Here is a 20,685-nt window from a genome sequence, read left to right on the forward strand (position 1 = left end):
ACTAAGAAATACAGCATCTGGTACTGCAGCGATCACAAGCAGCTCATCACACTATTGTCACAAACATAAATGTTCTTCTTGTTTTTTTTTTAACACCGTCCACATTTATGTGTTTTGCATCTAAAGTACACGCAGATACAAAATATTGTAAAGGGCTCTAATTCCATACTAATTCACCCATGTACAGATCTGAGTTTTTCACTCTCCAACCCGTGCAGCAAAAGCTTAACACTATGCAATTCTGCTGTTTTGCAATGCGTGGCTGCAGCAACGCCCGCATAAACAGAATGACATCACTTTTCTTCTACAAGGACGTATGTTCTCTAGGTTTACAATATTTAGCATTGATAGTAAAGCCTGCTGAGGAGGCCCAGCTGTTTCCAGTTAGTCAGACCCTTGGGTAACTTTAATGAAGACTACTTAATAAAAAATTGCTAGTCCCTAAAGTTTGGCATTGTGCACTGTGACCACAATTAACTCTGCCAACACAAAGCTCTGCCTCCATGACCCGCCCACCTAGGGCCCTGTGTTAGGTTCTGCCCACGGGGCCCTTTGCCTTAAATCTGCCACTGGTAAGGAGGGAGAGTACTGGGGGTTGAGGGTGCTAGAAGGAGAGGATAGTAGGAGGAGGGATTTATATAAAGAAGTAGAGATACATCAGAGGGACAGAAGAGGAAGCGGGAGAACAGAGTCATGGTGGTAGGAAGAGCAGGGAGGAGAGTAGGAGGAAGGGGAAGGAAACAGAGAAGGTGAAGGTGAGGTTATAAGGGCATGGGATGTAAGCCCAAGTGAAACCTGGGCAATTGGAAGACATATATCCCAGCTGTTAAAACCATAGTTATTCCTAAAGGACCCCTGGATAGGATCCACCTAGAAGACCCCAGAGGAAGTCAGCCAGATAAAGTGGTTGCCTTTACACAATCCTAATACGCTGGTCAGCTATTAGGTAGTAGGGGTTACCGATCTCTACTGATCATCTTGAGCCTTAGGAATGCCTGGGCTAGGGAGGGAAAAGGGCATGGGCGATAGGAGAGGCAGGGATGGCCCTTAGTGAGCCCCTTCTCAAGCATTTCAATAAAAGCCCTTGAACGGGTCACAAGAGTTGGTGTCTTCTTGAGGCCATCTCTGAGATACACAGTTTTTTTGTTATGAGTTGTTCAGGCTTTAAAATATAATTAAAAAAGAGTAGAGGCAATTTCTTTTAGACTCTCATCATATTACATTCTGCTACCTGCTCTCTTCCATTCATGATGTGGTTTATACAAGTGTGAGATTGAGTGTGCTTGGTGGTTAAAAGCCCTGAGAATGAGTAAGCGTGAGTGTTAGAGCGAGCATGAGAGTGAGAATGTGAGTGTGAGAGCCATTGAGTGTGAGAGCTAGTTAAAGAGTGAGTTTGAGAGGGTGACTGAATGTGAGAGCAAATGTGAGAGCAAATGTGAGGCAATAAGGGGAGCATGACAGTGAGTTTGACAGTGAGTGTGAGAACAAGAGTGTGTGAGTACGAGTGTGAAAGGTAGTGCTAGTGAGTTTGAGAGTGAGCTGAAAGTGAGGGAGGAAATTAGTGTGTGACAACAAGTGAGTGAGTGCAAGAGCTAGTGTGAAATGTAGGGTGAGAGTGTAAGTGTGAGTAAGGATGATTGACTGTAAGAGGAAGTAGGAGTGCTTGTGAGTGAGGTGTGGATGAGAGAGAATGAGTGAGAAAGTCAGTGAGGATTTGACAGAGTGATAATTGTGTGAGAGCAGTTAGTTTAGAGTGATTTAAGTGTTATATTAGAGGTGAGACTGTGTGTAATTGAGAGAGTGCATCGTTGCGTTAGTTGGACAGTGTGGGTGTGATTGAGAGAGTGAGTGATGGTAAATGTGAGAGTGAGTTTGAGAAAGAGTGTGATTGCTGGTGAGTGTGAGGTGATTAAGTGTGAGTGTGAAAGTGAATGCTTGTGAAAACGACTGAGCATGACCATGGAGTGTGTTAGTAGAAGGTGATAGTGGAGGATGAGTGTCAATCAGTGTGAGGGTGTGGATAAGTGTGTTAGTGAGGCAGTGTGCGATTATGGTTGAGAGAGTGGGTGTGGAGTGAATGTGAGTGTTAATGAGTATCAGCATGACAGCAGGACTGGTCGTGAGAGTGAAAGTGAGTGTGAGAGTTTGTAAGAATGTGTTTTTGTTTTTTTAAAGTGTTTGTGAGATTGAGGTTGAGTGTAAGTGAGTGTTTCAGTGATTGTGAGAGTAAATTTAACACCGTGAAACTTTGTTTGATAGTCAGTGTGAATGTATTTGACAGTGAGAGAGGGAGTGTGAGAGTGGGTGGGTGTGAAAGTGTTATAGTGAGTGTGACAGAGTGAATAAGTGTTAGTGTGAGTGTGTGGGTGTTTGTGATGTGAAAATGAGTGTTCATATAAGAGTGAGTGTTTTAGTGAGCATTGAGTCAGTGTGAGTGACTGACATTGAGTGTGACACTGAGTGAATGTGACTGATTATGAGGCTGAGTTTGATAGTGAATCTGTGTGTGTGTGTGTGTAAGTTTGATAATGAGTGTGCATGAGGTTAAAAGTCTGTGAGTAATGGGAAGTGAGCATGGGAGTTAGGGCTACAGTTAATGCGACAGAGTGAGAGCTTGAGAGAGTCGGAAGGACTATGACAGTAAATAGTGGTGTGGTGCTAGCAAGAGAGTGTGAATAAGAACATGTGAGAGAGATACTGTGGAAATGATAGTGGGAGTGCCAAATTGAGTTTGATTGTGACTACCACAGTAAGACTGATAAATGAGAAAAAGGTATACTGGTAAGGATGTGCCATGTTGTTTTGCTAAGTTGTTTTGCTATTTTACTTAATAATAATAATGATTATTTCATTATTATTGTTTTGTTATTTATTGATCGCAGACCTAGCTTCAGGAAGTAACAGAGCATGCCCCGTTCAATTATTGAAAATCCTTTACCAAGATGTCCGCCATGTAAAGGGTAGACGTGGTTCCATATGGAGCCCCGTCTTTCCTTTCCATAGCAGCCTGCTGGAGGAAAGGGGAAGGAGCGGAGGCGGCGAGTGCCGCCACCGAAATAAGGTAAGTGGGGGGAGGGAAACAAAAAAACTAGGACAGTGGGTGGGGGAAGAGGGCGGGGTGGGGAGCGGGCCGTCAAACGGCTTGGAATGCGGGCTTGTGGAAGCCTGCGTTCCTAGCCATCTGATTGGCTGAATAGCCTCACTCGGGTGCTAATGACGCATATTCATGCAACCTTCTACAACATTGCTACGCCTAATGTAACCAGTAAGCAATGCTGTGTCATATAACTAAGCTACCCGGATGTAACAGTGCCTCAATGCCCCTGGGCTGCAAGTGCACTCTATAAATACAAATAAATAAATGCTGTTTAACTTAATAATAATTATTAGCATTATTATTGTTTTGGTATTTATTGAATGCAGGCCTAGCTTCAGGAAAGTAACAGAGTACTTTAAAAGTTATTAGGGAAAATATGCAGTGAGGAAAGCAGAGCTACAGGGGAGCAGGGATTTTACAATGGGGGTAATGGAGGGTGGGCAGTTTGGCAGAAAAGGACCTACAACCAACCAGGGGAGGAAATGGAGGGGAGCAGATCACCCAGTCTCGAGTGGAGGGTGTGGGGGGTGTGGACCTAGGTGTTACGGAGGAGCCATTCCTTCAAGAGGAGGGTCTTGAGATCCTTCCTGAAATGTAGAAGCGAAGGAGAGGGCCTTGAGTTGATGGGGAGGAGGTTCCAGAGTCTGGGGGCATAAACAGAGAAGGCCTGTCCTGCCCTGGCAGAGTTGAAGTCTGCCCATATCTTTACTTGTAGTGGCTCGTAGGCCTGCGGAGGTGTTGAGATTCTCAGCGAGGTAGCTTGGAAATTGGGGGCGGTTGGTGGATGATAAAGCAGGATTTCAAGTTAACACATGGTTACAGCAGGTGAAGTTGCGTGAGGGCTGGAGATTAGGAATAGTGTAGATTGGTTGTGATGTGCTTGTTGGTCTGAATATACCTATATGTGGACAGGTGGAATAATATGAGTTTTTCCGCCTTTCTGACGCCTTACGGTTGCATTTGGCACTTTCATTTGATATACTTTAGCAGCTTGTGCGAAGAAGTTAGCCCTGTTCCTGGTCAGCCCCTACTCGCGCCCCATTTCTCACACGAAGTTCTCATTGGTGGTGGATCCCAGAGTACATGTGTCCACAATGCCGGAACTTTGAGGTAAAATGCCTCTGATGGTATGCATGTCTGTGTACTGGCGCTGTCCATGCTAGCACGTATGTGTAAGGACTGGTTCCGCAATGATCACTTTAAGGACTACTGTCTAGGATGCTCAGTGCATTTTTTCATGACATTTTTGCTTTTTTTTGCATTTTGGCGCAAAGGTGGCACAGAAGGAGAACATAGTACCAAATGGAGGGGCAGAGGCACACTTTGAATGCACCCCTACCCACTGCACACCCCAGATCTATCCATAACCATTGAAGTAATCATGAGTTGCTCCACCCACCAACCCCAAACCTACCCACAAACAGCTCTTTCAGGGTTTCTTGATCCTGTTGTCAGGGGGTGAGCGAGCCCATGCAATTTACATCTGATTGAAATGCAGCACCTATTTTCTTGTCATTATATTCCACCAGTGGGATCCGCCACTTAAGTGGGGGAGTGGGCGGAGCCTACAATGATTCCTCAAGGGAATTCAGGACAAACATAGACTGCCTTAGCACTTAAGGTTTTCTTTAACACCTGACTCATACATGTGCAACATTGAGGCACTTAACCATGGCATTATTGCCAGTTGCAGGTCTTGGTGGTAACCATGGTTGCGTCCAAGGACTTGTGGGCATCATGGTGGAGGGGGAGTGCAGGCTCAGGGTCGCTGCCACATGTTTGTGCACATGGAGGGTGTCCGGTCAAATGGTCGAAAATAAAAGATCGAATGACCATTTGATCGAAAGTCAAATGGTCGAAAAAAAAATGGTCGAATTTATTTATTTATTTATATATTTTGTTTGGTAAAAAAAAAATAATATAGAAAAAGGGGGTTGGGGGGGAACCCCCATAAAAAAAAACATAAAAAAAAAATAATCGACCATTTTTTTGACCATTTGACTCTCGATCAAATGGCATTCGATCATTTGGTTTTCGACCAATGACCTACAACCCTCATGGAGCCCTTGCTGCACAAGCAGCTGTTGACCAGGTATCAGGAGAATAAACGTAGTCTGCTTTCTTTGCAATCTTTCTATTTCTGAAAAAGTAAACCAATGTGTTTCTATTACCTACTGCACCTCCTGCTCGTGCGGCCAAAACTAGGACTTCCAATCGCACAGAATGGAGAGTTTCATTAGTGCCGGCCGTCCGGTCTCCGGCTTCCATTGCCCGACCTCTCACGCAGTTCCTGGTGTGAGTGCGGACTCTGAGCTGAAGGGCAACAAGTACAGTTGTGAGGAGCCCTACCTGTGCTATAGAGCTTCCATTTGCGTGTCGCTCTCCGGCCTGGTCGCAACAACCAATTTATGGACATATTTTGCTGTGTTCAGACTTTGCTAGGCCTGAAAAAGATCTGAGGCTACGCTAATGTCGGGACCATCGGGACTCGGGGCTAGCTAGCCTTTTGGTTGTAGCACCAGAGCTTCTATCCGGGGCTACAACCAAAAGACCCGAGGCTATAGCCCCCTAAACCCCACCCTAGCAATGCCTCTCTGCACTGCAGAGTGCCTCCACTAGGGCGGCCACGCTGGCTAAAACGTCAACATGTTCCCCGGTCAGACGTGCGGCATGGCTGACCGGGGAGACAGCAGCGTCATGCTGGAGCACGTGCATTAAGCAACAGTCCTTCAGTTTATCATTTGTGGCCTAGAACAAAAAATACAATATCTACTGTATTTTAGTGACGAGTTCTACCATTTTTATAAATGAACCACCCTAAAAGGCAGGGCCCATTTGAGGCTTTGCAGACCCGTGTGATATTTACTATGGGCTTTTTAGCACTTGAAAGCAATGTGGAATGCTGCTGGTCCAGTGGAGTAAATATGCTGAAAATGTTGGCGGGGGGCATGACATCTTAAAGAAAGGGGCCCCTGCCAAATGGGGGGGCGAAATAGTGTGCCACGAAAGTTGGGGGTGACAAACACCATACTCCCCTTAAAATTACACCCATGTGCTTGTCTCCTCCTGTGACAAAATGGCTACTGCGCAGCAGGAGTACAGGGATGAGTAGCTGCTAAACCGCCTGCTCAACCCCACACTACTATCAAACCAGCAGTGATGGTGACACAGCCCGACAGGTAGACCCCCTTTGCCTCTTTTGGTAGCTGAAGCCGATGACAGATTATATCTTCAGGAGGGATATGAGCTGATAACAGTAGCAACCCAAACAACTTTAGTATAGCAATCATGAGTAAAATAATGCCCAATCAAGTTCTGTACAACTATAATAAATATTTAAACAGTAAAATAAATTCAAGCCAATTAAATAGAAAACACTGACTAACCCACCCCTGTAAATGAAACACAAAGAATGCAGACTTTTTGCGAAAGGGTACTGTGGGTAGCTCAGCAGGGGTGCTCAGGCACTTAACTGGCACAATGTCAATGTTCAGGTTTGTCTTTGCAGACAAATGTAGGGAAGGGGGCTCAAATGTTTTTATAGTCCCAAAAGTGGACCAAGAGGGACAGAACCTCTTCATAGTACCTTGTTTTCAGCTTTGGGGCTCAACGGTATTGAACCAGAAATATGGGCACTGTCGGCGCGGGGCTGGTGTCGAGTCAGAGAGCTGCAGCGCTGGGTTCAATGATGCATTGCTATCCAGCAGCGGCATGCCGGTCAACAACACTGAGAATGGTGGGAAATGTCAGGTTGGTAGCACTGGAATGCACAGAAGCCTGGGGTGCAGAGAAGCCGGAACTGGTCTTAGGTGGCAAGGAGGCTCAGCAGGCTTGACATGGCTCAGGGTATTGCAGCAGTGTGGGCTAGAAGTTCGAAGAAGCCGGTGACTACACGGCAGTGGCGAGTAGGAGATTCTAGAACTCGCTTCAAGTCTCAGATGAAGAGATGACAGAGCTTCAGCATTGATATTGAGAGAACTCAGAGATGCAGAGGCAGTTGAGCATCAAGGACAAGGAGGACTCCGGCGGTTCCTATGCAGCAGTTTGCACACTGTTGAAGGTGCCCACACTGGTGTCCAAGGGTTCAGAGGTGCTGGAAGAGGCAGGGATCACTTGCTTGCTTCTGAAGTTGAAGGGAGTCTCAGTCCCGGGATTCCAGGACAAGGTAAGCCCTTCAGTTGCACTCCCACTCCAGAGAGCTTGGCTGCCACCTATAGGGATCCTTCACCTCCAGTGAGCAGGAGCCTGGTCGCAGTGCAACCAGCAGAGAGGCCTTTGTCCAGAATCTGTCACCCCTGCTGTTTCCTTGGGATGGTTAGGGGTCAGAGCTCTTCTCTTTATTATATTTATTGGGCATTTAAAATGCACCGATACACAATGTGTTTACCTGCCTTCGATGGCTTCCTTCTTCACCTCTTTAGCAGGAGACGTTAGACTGTATTCCATTGAGAGCCCAAGGTGAGTCAAGTAATGAGGGGGTGTTCCTCTCCTTTTAAAGGCAAACTGCATCGAGGGATTGGCCCAAAGCAAGCTTGCTGTAAGGGGTCCAATCCCTGTTGTAACAAGTGCCATTTGCCATACGAATCACACCCAGAGTACCTTGCCCTCAAGACATGGAGGGGATAGGATAAAGGAAGAGAGCCATAACATAAAGATGGTGTGCCCCTTCTCAGGGACTACTTTCCCTCTCTGGTTACTCTAACCATGCCCCCTTCCATGCCTGCTTACCTCAAATGGACTCCAGTGATTAACACTCTGGTGTGAGGCTGACTTTATTAGGTCCGTTCTGCCTCTGAAGCACCATTACAAGGTGACCTCCTGTGGGATGTTTATATGCCCCATGAGGAAGGTGTTTTCCTTCCTCCAAGAGAATCAAACGTACTGCATCCTAGCTATTGATCCACATAGCAGCTGCAGACACAGTCAGCATAGACACCACTATATATCAGCCCTGTCATAGCTGGCCCTGCTCACCTAGCTGACACTGGTGTAATATCAAATTGCTGTAGCTGTATAATTTTGTGTCTTTTGCAGTCACCATGCCACAACCAGGCATGGCTTATATTTAAAGATGTGTGTGGCTCCAGACTGACTATGGCATACAATCATTATAATTTAGATCAGAGGTGCAGACGATTAAAAATCCACCTACGGCTGCAGGAACTTTGTGTCTTATAAGCTGTCAGAGATGTACACGTGACCTTTGAACCTTCTCTGTGCCTCTTCAGAGCTGGGTCTGTAGTTGTCAGGAGACTGAATACAGCAAATGCACATGCATGCACCATCATTTTGGCATGGTGTTTTCATGAAAGGGGAACATCCCCCCCACTCAGCAACAGAATTACCTGTGTCATTTTAATTTAATAAAAATAAAAAGCCTGGGCTCACTCCTAGCAACTCACTCTCTCTCCTCTCACCTTCACTTATCTTCTCGCACACTCACTCCCTCTCCTTTCACCCGCCTGAACACACACACACTCTCTCCCTCTGTCTCTCGCTCTCTCTCTTTTTTACTGGTATCCTCTGTCTCTCTCTCTCTGTCACTGGCACACTTGCATACATCCACTCTTGTCCCCTAGTCATATCTTCTCCAGCACCTTCACTCACACTCTTACTTTTTTCCAATGTGTGCTCCTTCACACCCTCACTCTCATATCCTCCAGTTTAAACCCAGTCTGACTAACACCGCCCTTTGCTTACTCTTACTGGTACCCTCTCTCACTGGCATCACCCTTAATCATTCTCTTGCTCACCCTTGAATCCCTTCTCACATCCTCCTTTGCATTTTTGTGCCCTCCTCCTTGGTACACATGTCTATGAATGCAATGAACAGCAAACGCCAAACGATTGGCTTTGCCAGTGCTGGTTTAACCCGTTTTATAATGTCAAATTGGGGTCCTTTTTGGAGTGCTCGGACTACAATAGATATTTAACACACAGTAGAGGTTGAGGGACACTTGAGCCCAAGCTGATGCAAAACATCAACCGCCTATTCAGTATTCTCGGTCAGGAAACTTCCAAGTGCAACCCCCCTCTGGCAGTCACTGGGACGATGCCATGTGTCATGGTTTCACACTGCATTCGGCTATTGGGAGCATGTGACAGGAAAGAGGGCTCACGGCTGCCTGATGACTGTAGGTAAGCAGTGTTTTCCTTGGCTCATCACAGACGTAGCTACATACGTAAAATCAACCCCTTAGGGCCAGTATGAGAGAAAGGTGGCGGGGTCGCAGAGGCAGTTCCAGGTGCTGAGTGTGGTGGCACAGCCCTACAGAGTGTCATGGAAATGAGGTAGCCCATATTGGCCGGGCCCTAGAAATTGATGGGGTTCTTCCAGAGAGACAGTTCCTGAGTTGTAGGCCCTGTTCCCAAAGGTAAAGCCTCTACTGCACAGCCGCCTGCCAGAGGCCCCCCTGCTAAAGTGGTGCCCAGGGTTACCTCCCCGATACAGCAGGGCAAGGGCCCAAACAATGCTGGACAGGATATCAAAGGGCATGTCTCAGTGGAAACCTGTAGAGCACCCTGGTGAAAGCCTGTCTCTCTTGAACCCTGTAGAGTCTATGAAGGAGATCCAGCTCCAGCAACTTCCGAGGACCCCTGGCAACGACTGAGACGTGTTAGGCCCACATCACCACCCCTCTCCTGTCCTGTTTATTCATAACATGTATGCTTCTGCTGTTTTATAGCTGATGCCTACATGGCAGCACTGGCCCACATCTCCCACATAGGCCTTTCCTAACATATATGTTCTACTCTTTGGGCCAGCCAACCTCATCTTCCCCCTGAGAGTCTCATCAAGTGGTGTCCTTCCCCTGCTCCGTGATCCAGCCACCAACATCAAAATGCGTCTCTGCTTCCCTCCATCGTGCAGGGTTGATCTCCCACAAAGATTGGACTCCCGCTTTGCCTGCCTTTTACCCTGTCCAGGCATGAGATCCAGGAAAGGCCAGGTGTAATGGAGCAAACGAGGGATAAACCAATGGAAAGGAATTCAAATCAAGAAAAACATCAAATAAAAGAATGGATCAATTAGATCTCGTAAGCAAGGTGACGTCCGTAAGCGAAAGCTGTAACCTCATGGTGGCCATGCAACTATGTGAATCTTCTGAGACCCCTGCTCCAAGAGGCAGCACCAGATGCGTTGCATTCATATAGTCAACGCCTCGCTCTTCATCTTCACCTGACAAGGATCTTCTGCATCTTTATGTCAATCTTTGTGTATCAGACGGAAGCTGTCCCTTTCTTCTTCAATCTTTTCCTCCTCATTTACATGCCTCCCGGATACAGGACTACATTTGGAGAAGAATAAACTGGTGTCATTGCAGGCTCCCTCTCAGGGCATCTTAATCTATGTATACTAGGGGATTTCAACATCTGGCTCGAGTTACCCTCAAATAGATGTATGAAGACACTAATTCCCTAATCTTGAAGGGTGAGATTAACGCCTGCTAGGTACTGAGGAAACGCACCTAACGAGTCACACGCTGGATGCTAAAATTGTCCCTCCTAATCTCTGCAGCTCTCTGACATCACTCAGATAACCATGGGCTGATCGTTCGGGTCCGTTCTTCACAGCGAGCAATCATCTTCCTTCGTCTTTCCCACCGCCTTCTGCCATATCACCATACAGGAGTTGGAAAGTGATTAATTTTAATGAACGATTGATCAGTGCGCTTCGAGAATCCCACTTAATTTCAAACAAACTCTCAGATTCTCTGCTAGTAACAAAAGCCTTTGGTTCTTGGATCTTCAGGTCTTTAACTTCAGTCACCTCCATTTAACCATGCAAACTCCAGAAATACTAGTATAAACCATGCTTGGAGAATCCAAAGATGCTCGAGTTGACCACTTACGGATAAAGTGAGAAGGCATTGCAGAAAATGGAACAAACTAGCTTTCTCGAGACATAGAAAAGGCTGTCACTCTGAAGTTCAAAAACAGATTGTGTGTTTATCCAGATATATGCCTAAATGCGTTGAATCCACAAAGAGAAACCGTTAAAATTATCTGAGTTTCGAAAGCAATCTTCCCGCCGCTCTACTAACTTTTTCCCTTCATAATTCTTAAGTCTCCCACTTCTACCAGAAATATATCGCACTGGAAGCCTGCGTAAGAACAAAAACAACCTCTTGATCCCCCTTGTTTTATAATCCCCCTTTACCACTTTCTCCAAAGGGAAAGCTCTTCTCTCCGCTCCCCTCAAACCCCCCATCATTCGCAAGACCATTTCTTTGCTCTTTGCCCCGTGTCCGGTGGCCTTCTTCAAAGCCTTACTGGAGTTCCTGCTGATAGCCGATGCGACTAGATCGCCCATCAATGTTCTGGAAACCTCTACTGATTAAACGGCTCCTGATCAATCACACCCACTCATTTCTGCGCTATTTCAATTTGCAGATTCCTGGCCAAATGATCTGACAGAACAGCCTACTTCCGGATTATGAGATATGGGCAGGTGGAGGGGGGGAAATTGCTCTGGTCCTAACTTGCGTGGGCACTGTGAGCCAAGAGTATACAGTATGCTGGAGAATTGCTTTCTAATCACTTTGCATCCCCTTCAAAACGATGTATGATAATGGCCCTGAATTCCTTCAATTTAAACATAAGTCACACCGATAACGTACAAAATAGATAATTTTCTCACTTCGCACTAGTGGTTCCTTCTTATAAGAAAAAGAAACTGGAGGCTCAACCTTTTGCAGTTTAGTCCCACAACTTTGAGAAAGCATCGACAGCCATACCATCGAATTATATGCAACGAAATTCCATTCCATCGAATAGCCATTTCGTTGTATATAATTCGATGGATCCATCGAAATTAGTGGGGTTGGGTTAGGGTTAGTGTTAGGGTTGGGGCTAGGGTGTGTTAGATTAAGGGTTACATTAGGGTTAGGGTTGGGGCTAGGGTTAGATTAAGGGTTACATTAGGGTTAGGGTTGGGGCTAGGTTAGGGTTAGATTAAGGGTTACATTAGGGTTAGGGTTGGGGCTAGGGTTAGGGATAGGGTTAGGGCTGGGGCTAGGGATAGGGTTAGGGTTGGAGCAAGGGTTAGATTAAGGGTTGCATTAGGGTTACATTAGGGTTAGGGTTAGAGTTGGGGCTAGGGTTTGTTTGTTTGTTTTATTCACTTATAATGCGCACCAGACCCGAAGGTAGCCGGGCGCAGCAGTACAGAAAACGCAAAGCTTAAATTACTGGGTAGGGTCATGGGTTGCATGCAATGTACGAAAAAACAGAATACAATCAATCGCAGGTAGGGGGCAATTGCACTTACACATAAGGTACATGCAGAATGAATACAAAATACAGATAAAGACAGTATGTATATATAGGTATTAGATGGACGTTAGCTCATCGGCCAGGTGGGCAGAGTGAGGGGGTCCATAGGATCAGAGGAGAACATGATAGTGATGTGTATATGCTAGGGATGTGAGAGGATAAGTGGGTGCCAATGGGCTAGTCATTGGCAGACCTCAGCAGATTAATGTAGTTAGTTCTGAATTTCGGAAAGGGCTGCTCCTCACGTAGAGGGTTAGGCAGTGAGTTCCATAATTGTGCTGCTTGAACCTGGAAGCTGCTGCCCCCCGCCCTAGATAGTCTGAATCTAGGAATGATGAGGCTATTGGCAGTTGAGGTTCTGGCAGGGCACGTGTGGTTTCTTTTTGTGAGTTTATTACAGAGATTGCTCAGTGCAGCATTGTTCAGGGCTTTGTGAACCAAGGATGCAACTTTTAAGTGGATTTTGTTTTGGGTGGACAGCCAGTTGTTTTGACGCCTGATCTTTGAAATATGCGATCTTTTAGGCACCCCGAGGACGGCTCGTAGGGCATTGTTTTGGAGAATTTGAATTCGGTGGGTGATGGATTTATTTGCTCCAATGTAGAGGGCATTACAATAGTCGAGCCTCGAGAGGATTAGTGCTCTCGCTACGATAAGGCAGTTGTTGTCAGAAAGAAAGTGCTTGCCTGCTCTAATAAGTTTGCATGTGTAGGCGGTGGCTGAGGCCAATGACTTCACCTGCTTGTCGAAGGAGAGGGTAGCATCCAGATAGAAGTGTCTTCATGTCTTTAGATACCTTGATGATATTCCCATCAATTTCAAATGAGGTATAGTCCTGGCTAAGTTTTTTGATGTTTGAGTGCGTCCCTAGGATGATCAACTCTGTTTTATCATCGTTCAGGCATAGACCGTGGGTAGCCATCCATGCCTGGACGATGATATACACCCTGTATATTAGATCAAGGGTTATGCTAGGGTTGGGGTTGGGGTTAGGGGGTGGGCGTAGGGGTTGGGGTGGCTCGGGGGGAAACCCCCCAATATACAAAAAACAATTCGAATGTTACAAGGAGCTGGCAGTGCCGAAATTTCAGCACTGGACAGCTCCATGTAACATTTTAACGTTACAAAAAAAAGGATTGAAATGCTATATTTTACATGTAAATGTGCATTTCCATTGTAACCAGTCCATTTATATTTTCGATGGACTGGTTTAGATGGAAAGGCACTATTACATGTAAAAGATAGCCGTCGATTCTTTTTATTAGATGCTTTGGTTTGTCGTTGTTTTTTTCTCGATGTAACCACTATAAACCATAAATTCCAGTAACATAGCATACCCTAAATGCCCACCTTTTGTTTCTCTTCTGTTTGACTTACACCTTTCTCTCTTCGTGTTCCCCAATAGGCCGCCGTACATATGTGGCGTTTCTCACTGGAGGCCATCAATGTTACACATTTACACCTCTGCCACACATAGTCGCGATATACCAAGCGTCTTTGATCTTCTATTATTTAAATGACCCGGCCACAGATTATTTTTAGAATTCTTTGTGCTCCTCTGTATGTCAAAATCATGTGCTTCCGGGTTTCATCTAGAACATTATTGCATTGCATCTCCTTATCCATAAAAGGACTTCTTGCAACACTTAGAACGTTTCAGCTTTCCTCTCTTAATTGTTTTGAACACATTCTAAATGCTGCTCCTCATTTTACACATACAAATGGTTCAATTGTGCCCATCCTTTTTTACCAGGTTATGCCCTGAGTGGTGGTTACTTACACCTCAGTATTCATCGCCTGGCCTAAATAATGTACTTTTCATGTGTCATCTTCTGCTCAATGGACTCAAATTTCAATTCAGCAACATGTATTTTATTTACACTTAACTCAAATTTCAATTCGCCACTGTTTATTCTATTTACAGTATGATTCAGTCTACGCATATGACACCTCGTGCTTGGAGGTCAGCCTCAGTTCGTACCGTGGATCTCTTAATTAAGCAAAACGCCCCTAGCTGGGGGTAGGGTGGCATTACTGCTTCAGGTAATGCCCTTAACGCAGGCCCCGGGGCATTACCTGAAGCTGTAATGGCCCCCCATTGAGGGGCTTATTGCTATTAGTACCACAGCCCGTTGGACCCGGGTACTAATAGAATCTTTCCACAACTGAAAAGAAAGAAAAACCAAAGATGCCGGCCATGGAATGGGAGAAGGGACTACGTAGTCCTTTCTCTCTTTCCATATCAGCCATTCAAAAAAGAAGAAAAAAGTGAATTAAAAAAAGATGGCCACCCTGGCGGCCATTAAAAAGTAATTTAAAAAAAAGTAAAAATAGAAAATGGCCGCCAAGGAATGGGGAGAAGGCACTATATGTAGTCCCTTCTCCATGATGTATTGATTCTCATACCAAGTCCAGCTCCCCACACCAGTTGGGCAGCCACAGCCATTAATTGGAAAATGCTGTTTGAGTACATCAGGTGTTATGCATGTGAGGGAAATGGACAGTAGGTTTTCAGGCGTTTCCCCAGGCCATATGCTTAGGTTCTTCGTTTGTTCCCTGTAGAGTTAAGATGGGACTTCCTTCTGCTCATCTGTTGGTGGCGGTATCTAGCAGTCAAGGCCAAGTTCTTAGGACGGAAGTAAAATGAATGGGATATAAGGCGGTTCCATGTTCTCTGTAAATAAATGCAATTTCCACACAGTTGTATAGTTAGAATAGTTTCTTTGTTTAAGTTAGACAATTATAGCACCTATTGGAAAGTGCCAGCGACTGGACGTACCTGTGGTGTCTTGGAACCTGCTGGATAGGGGCTGATTTCTCCTGGCGGCCACAATGTCACCAGTCAAGGCAGAACTGGTAGACAGGTGACCTTCAGGGAAGTTCCCCGAAGGGAAACAAAGGCTCTTGGGTAAGAAAATCCTTCTCCACTGTGAACCCTGTGGTTTCCACGTGAAGGAAGTGATGGCTGAAGGGTGAGCCCCACTGATGTTCTGGTACATGTTTGTGGTGCAAGGCGGCAATGGAGCGATGCGGTATGGCGAAGGTGAGACCCAAGACAGCAGGTAAGCTCGGGGGAAAACACAAGGTGTGGAATGGGAGGAAGGGGCGCAGCAGCACCAGAGCCAGAACCTAGGATAGACCAAAAGGGCAGGATGAAGGAGGTGGGAAAAACAGCGACCTAGAAGTACAGAAAGAAGGAAACTGTCTGCTTCAGGAATGCATGAAGCAGAGTGTTGTGACGTGTCTGTGACCACCAGGAACGCTGTATTTAAAGTCTACAGTGTTTGGCCTGCCGCGGACCGGAACTAGAAGTGACATTGCATGGCATGGTGTACTCCATCTTAGGAAGGGCTGGTATAGTCTAAGGCAGAAGCCATGTTGGGTGGAGTGACAGAGCTACGATGGCCACCGATTCCAAACTTGGTTTCTCCCTATGAAAGAAAGGGCACTATAGATTATAGAAAGTACCACTTTTTCAGATGGAAGTCTCTCAGCTCCACCAATTGTTAGGATTTTGGTTAAATATAGTGCCTAGAAGGTCTATCAAATGGCGTATTGCTGATTGCATAGAAAACACAGATTTGAATTGCATTTGTACTTTTAATTTTTCTGCGTGCTTCTGTGAATCATGTACTCATGGTACAATGTAGACAAAGGAAGAAAGAACCCTGATACAAGGGCAGACATGAGTCCTGCTGTAAATGCTACAACCTGATGCCTATGAGAGAGGCCTACTGCAATTCCTGTATCCCCAGGCCTATGAGTGGGGCCTATTGTGAGTCATGTACTCTTGGTACAATGTAGACAAAGGAAGAAAGAACCCTGATACAAGCGCAGACTGAGAAAAGAAGGCCCAGGAGGGACTTATTGTGAATTCTGAAATCCAAAGTCCTGGAGGGGCATGTCGTAAACCTAAGGAACACGTTTGTTTTGCATTAGATTAGGGATGGAGTTTTAAGAATGGGTATTGGACGTTTGCTTTGGCCAACTCCTTGGAACTTTCATGCTATTAGCATAGGGTAGCTAGGAGGCTAAATACTCCTTAAGCTTAGGAGTGAGACGTTTCTGCTGGCCACCTTTTTTTGGATAGTTATTTGTAGTTTAGGGTGTCTCCGGAGAGGCAGGGACTAGGCAGAATAGGTTTTGGACCTTCTGTTCGATCACAAAGTGAACACTGCAAGCATTTAGGGATCACTATTGAGTTCCACCCTTCCTGGAAGTGTTCATGTAATAGTTTGTCTTTAGTTCTACTGTTTCCTCTAATCGATGCTATGCGTTTATCTAACCATAGCCCTCTCTATTCTACTAATTAAAGATTTGTTGAACCATAAGTGAAGAGTGATGAGTATCATTTCTTCGAGTCCCCTGCGACACTCATGCTTCCGAATTCGGTGTTTCCTGCGAAAGAGCCACGTTCCTGTGTTCTGCACTAAAAGTGAATGAAATGCTTCTTTCAGGACCTTACAGTGACATTTGGTTTGATTTCCATGTTCTAAAAGGTTCACGATGTCGAGTCATTGCTGCAACATACCATGAAATTGACACTCAGGTAATTTAATCCATCATATGGCATCACACAGATCATCCTAAAATGTGATTTTCTGCTTGTCCCTCAAATGCTGGTTTAATTACCATCCGCTAATGTTCCTGAGACGTCACTGTTGATTTACTCAAACAGCATTTGCTTTAACTCCAAATAATGGCTGTGGCTGCCCAACTGGTGTGGCGAGCTGGACTTGCTACGAGAATCAATACATTGTTTTTCAAAAGTCAAATGTTTCACACAGAGTAGTGGAGACCACCAAACAATTGGTAGATACATCTCCCCACTCACAGGTCATCTCTGGATTAATTGAGAAGTAACAAATTCACCATCCGCTTCCACTAGGTCTTCATCAGGGCACAGAAAGCCGAAACAGTATCATGCAGCAGATCAGGCAATGTTTTACTGTGGGGAACTCGTGTTGATATGAAAGCAGTGTAGCTAACCAGGTTTGTAATATAGATATCAACTTAAAACCTCTCCTTGCAAAATTACAATGATTTGTAGTTTCTTCACATCTATCTTTACTCATATGAGTGCCTGCAATCTTCTCAGATTGGATTTATAGATCAGGTATAAGTAGTTAGCCTACATGTTTTATCATAATATACTGTCGCATTGTTTAACCTGATTGTTAACCTACATGTGTTCAAACTTGTTTTATGTTACTTTTTAACTTTGGTTGATGTTCAGGAATCTAATGCTCCTAAGTGTGTTTTTCATTTGATATAATGAAGCAATTCTACAATAAGTAACCATTTATGTTCTTGTGCCCCACAGGAGAACAGCGTGGAGTTTGAGGCATGCCTGGTTGCCCAGTGCGATGCCCTCATTGACGCCTTGAACAGGAGAAAGGCGCAACTTCTCGCCCGCGTCAACAAGGAGCATGAGCACAAACTGAAGGTGAGTTTGGAGCAGGTGCAGCCACACCTGTGGGAGAAGAGGGGTGTGTGTGTGCGTGTGTGTGTGTGTGTGTGGTGGTCATTGGGGTAAACAGCCTGCCGAGACTCGAGTGGGAGTGGATTATGGATGTCCGTAGTGCAGGGGTCTGCAACCAGAGGCTCTCAAGATGTTTTGTAACATGGATGTGATGATTCCTCAGTGTTAGCTATGTTGGCAAGGTCTGATGGGAGTTGTAGTCCAAAGCATTTGCAGAGTCAAAGGTTGCAGTCCTCTGCATAGTGGAATGTGACTTTGGGAACCATATCTGATGTTATAGAGAGGGGGTCATTGTTGGAGAGGATACTCTTTTAACAAAGGGAGGTAGGCTGGGTGGGGTCAAAGGTTAGAGTGCAAAAGAGAACTGTGATTTGCTTGCAAGGTGCCTCACTGTCCATGCATTTCTTCTTTGGTTTCAGTGGGCTGTTGGATGGTTCCATAGTGTCCCCGGGCGGCTCCACTCTCCCTTTCATCCTGACCAGGTCTTATGAAGAGCCTTTACCATCATCCATCTTCACACTCTTGATTTCTTTAGGTTAACCCCCACGTAGCTCTTACGCATGCACCTGCATGGTAGTTTTCATCTGGGATTACAAACATTCATACATTCAACCCAACATTCACTGGAGATGGCACCAATGGAGAGTTTGCAGCTGGATGGGTTCCATCTACTCCAGGGATTTGCAACCTGGGGCGCTCAATACGTTGTGGCCTACATCTCCCATGATCCGTCCCCATTCATTATTCTGCTAAGGCTGATGGGAGCTGTAGTCCTAAACACCTAGAGAGCCGAAGGATGCAGAAGCATGTTCTGCTCGCTCATTGGGCTTTTTCCAGACTTTGTAATTGCTCGGCATCCCACACAACACAATTACAAAGTGCTTGCAATAGTAAGACCCTTACTTTAGCTGTAGATTTCTCTAGTTTCGCTTACAAAGCAATGGGATTGTACTACTGAATAAGGGAAGTCCATTCCTGCTACTTGTTGTTGGGAATTGTGAAGTCAGCTCGTGTGTGATGTACAAGGCAAACAATGCACATTGAAAGGAGGGCCCGTGAAAAGTGAAAGGAAGTGAGCTTTAGAGGATGAGAGAAAGAGAAAAGGAGGAGATACAACTGTTTTGTTTAAATTGGAAAAAAGGGGAAATAGAGAAGCCCACAAGAAGAAATTAAGACACTGGTAGAAAGGCAGAAGAGGAGCAACTGAGTCACAAATAGAAGACATTGAGGAAAGGGGGAATACAAAGGAATTCGCCTTGAGCCTATCCGAGGTCTTCATTGCTGTACCCTAAGGCCCTCCTGCTGACAGAATGCACAGCAAAGAATCTTCAGGACCCACCCTACGGTCAAACCAACACCCCTTTCTCCTAGACTCTCATATGCACCCTCGCGTTTTCTCTTGTTCGTGAGCATTGCTCCCCTCGTGTCCACTCACATGCCCCTCGTCCAAACCTTTCTGAAGATGAGTGGCAGAAATGAGCCCTTCGCTGGCACCACCGGGGACTGGGGCATCATCCAAGACTGGGTGCACAGAAAGAACCTTGAGATAAACGGAGCCTGGACTAATATCCTCCTCCTTTTATCCCATCACCTTATCATGCCTCCCAACCGACTCCCCATCCTCCCTCTTTCTAGAACATTACCAGTCTCAGCTTCAGAGCCTTTCAACCTTTTCAGTTATAATGAGCCATTGCTCCTTAATGAGAAGGCAGGACCTGTGGCTGTGACAAAGAAAGCTTAATAGCGTTTCTTTAGTGTTCATGTAGGGATGTCTGCTCCTTGCTGGACGTCTTTCTTGGTTCTGCTGTGCAGAGGCCGATGCACCTGACCTGTGATATATCTGCAGCTATTTGCCCAGTAACTCCATTTTTGTTATCTAGGGTTTTACCACAGAATGATCCACAATGTAGGGCTGATGGTATGCACACATTACCTAAGGAAACATCAGTCTTCACAAACTAAAGGCTGTGTCACTTTAAACGTGTACTTGTCAGCCAAAGACAGACCTCTTTAAAAGGTGTTAACTTATTACAGACTGTTTCACCCTGCTTTCATCTGTTAGCTGTGGAGCAATGAGTATGCTTGGAGATTAATGAAGTTGAAGGCGAGACTCATGTTATGCAAGTCCATCCTCTATTGGAGTTTGCATTTGGAAAAGTCTCCATTATAATCAGAGCTCTCAAGTTCCCATGGCCATGCGTGAGAAGGCCATCCAGTCCTGTTTTTTTCTCCTTTACATTCAGAGACTTCTAGTTTTTTCACTTTCTCATTTGACATTTGGGAAAGCCACAAGTCACAGAATTGCACGCAAAACAGGCCTTCATGGCCTTCTCGCATATTGGCCATGGGAAACTAGAGACCTCTATATAATATATGCACAACTCAGCTGTGCATATATTCTTTGCTGTAATCACTGTGCTCCCAAACATCATTTTGAAATGGGTTCACAAGGGTATGCAGTGATTAAATCAAATAGAAAACAACTAATGAAATTACAACAAATACAAAAACAACGAAAACAAAAATAACGGCTTTGGGAAAAAACAAAAAATGGGGTTGGGACTGGGAATCGTCGTTTGGTGGTGGGGGAAAAGTATTAGTTAAAAAAATAGGAGGGGGGGTTCTAAGGGGCAGCCCCCGAAAAACAACAAAAAAGAAATTAGTTATATTGGTATTAGTTGTTTTTTATTCGTTGAAATTTCATTTGTTGTTTTTGGATTTGATGAAATCACATGTAACTGTTCACAAGAGCCTCCACATATCTTCAACCAGCCCTGAATCACCCTACTGAAAGTCAGCCAGAAATCACCCTAGCGAAGGTCAGCCAGAA

General features: G+C 45.3%; 1 protein-coding gene across 13 annotated transcripts in view; it reads left to right on the plus strand.

Moving 5' to 3' along the window:
* The window catches only part of TRIM9 (tripartite motif containing 9), a 554,912-nt gene that overhangs the window by 253,757 nt on the left and 280,470 nt on the right, over window positions 1–20,685 (plus strand). For all 13 annotated transcript variants that reach the window (XM_069638944.1, XM_069638942.1, XM_069638945.1 and 10 more), the window contains exon 3: window positions 17,697–17,819. In XM_069638944.1, coding sequence (XP_069495045.1) covers window positions 17,697–17,819 — 123 coding nt within the window. The remainder of the gene's footprint in view (window positions 1–17,696; window positions 17,820–20,685) is intronic.

This window comes from Ambystoma mexicanum, chromosome 14, assembly GCF_040938575.1.
Source record: "Ambystoma mexicanum isolate Mex_15411 chromosome 14, UKY_AmexF1_1, whole genome shotgun sequence".
In the NCBI taxonomy this organism is placed as follows: domain Eukaryota; kingdom Metazoa; phylum Chordata; class Amphibia; order Caudata; family Ambystomatidae; genus Ambystoma; species Ambystoma mexicanum.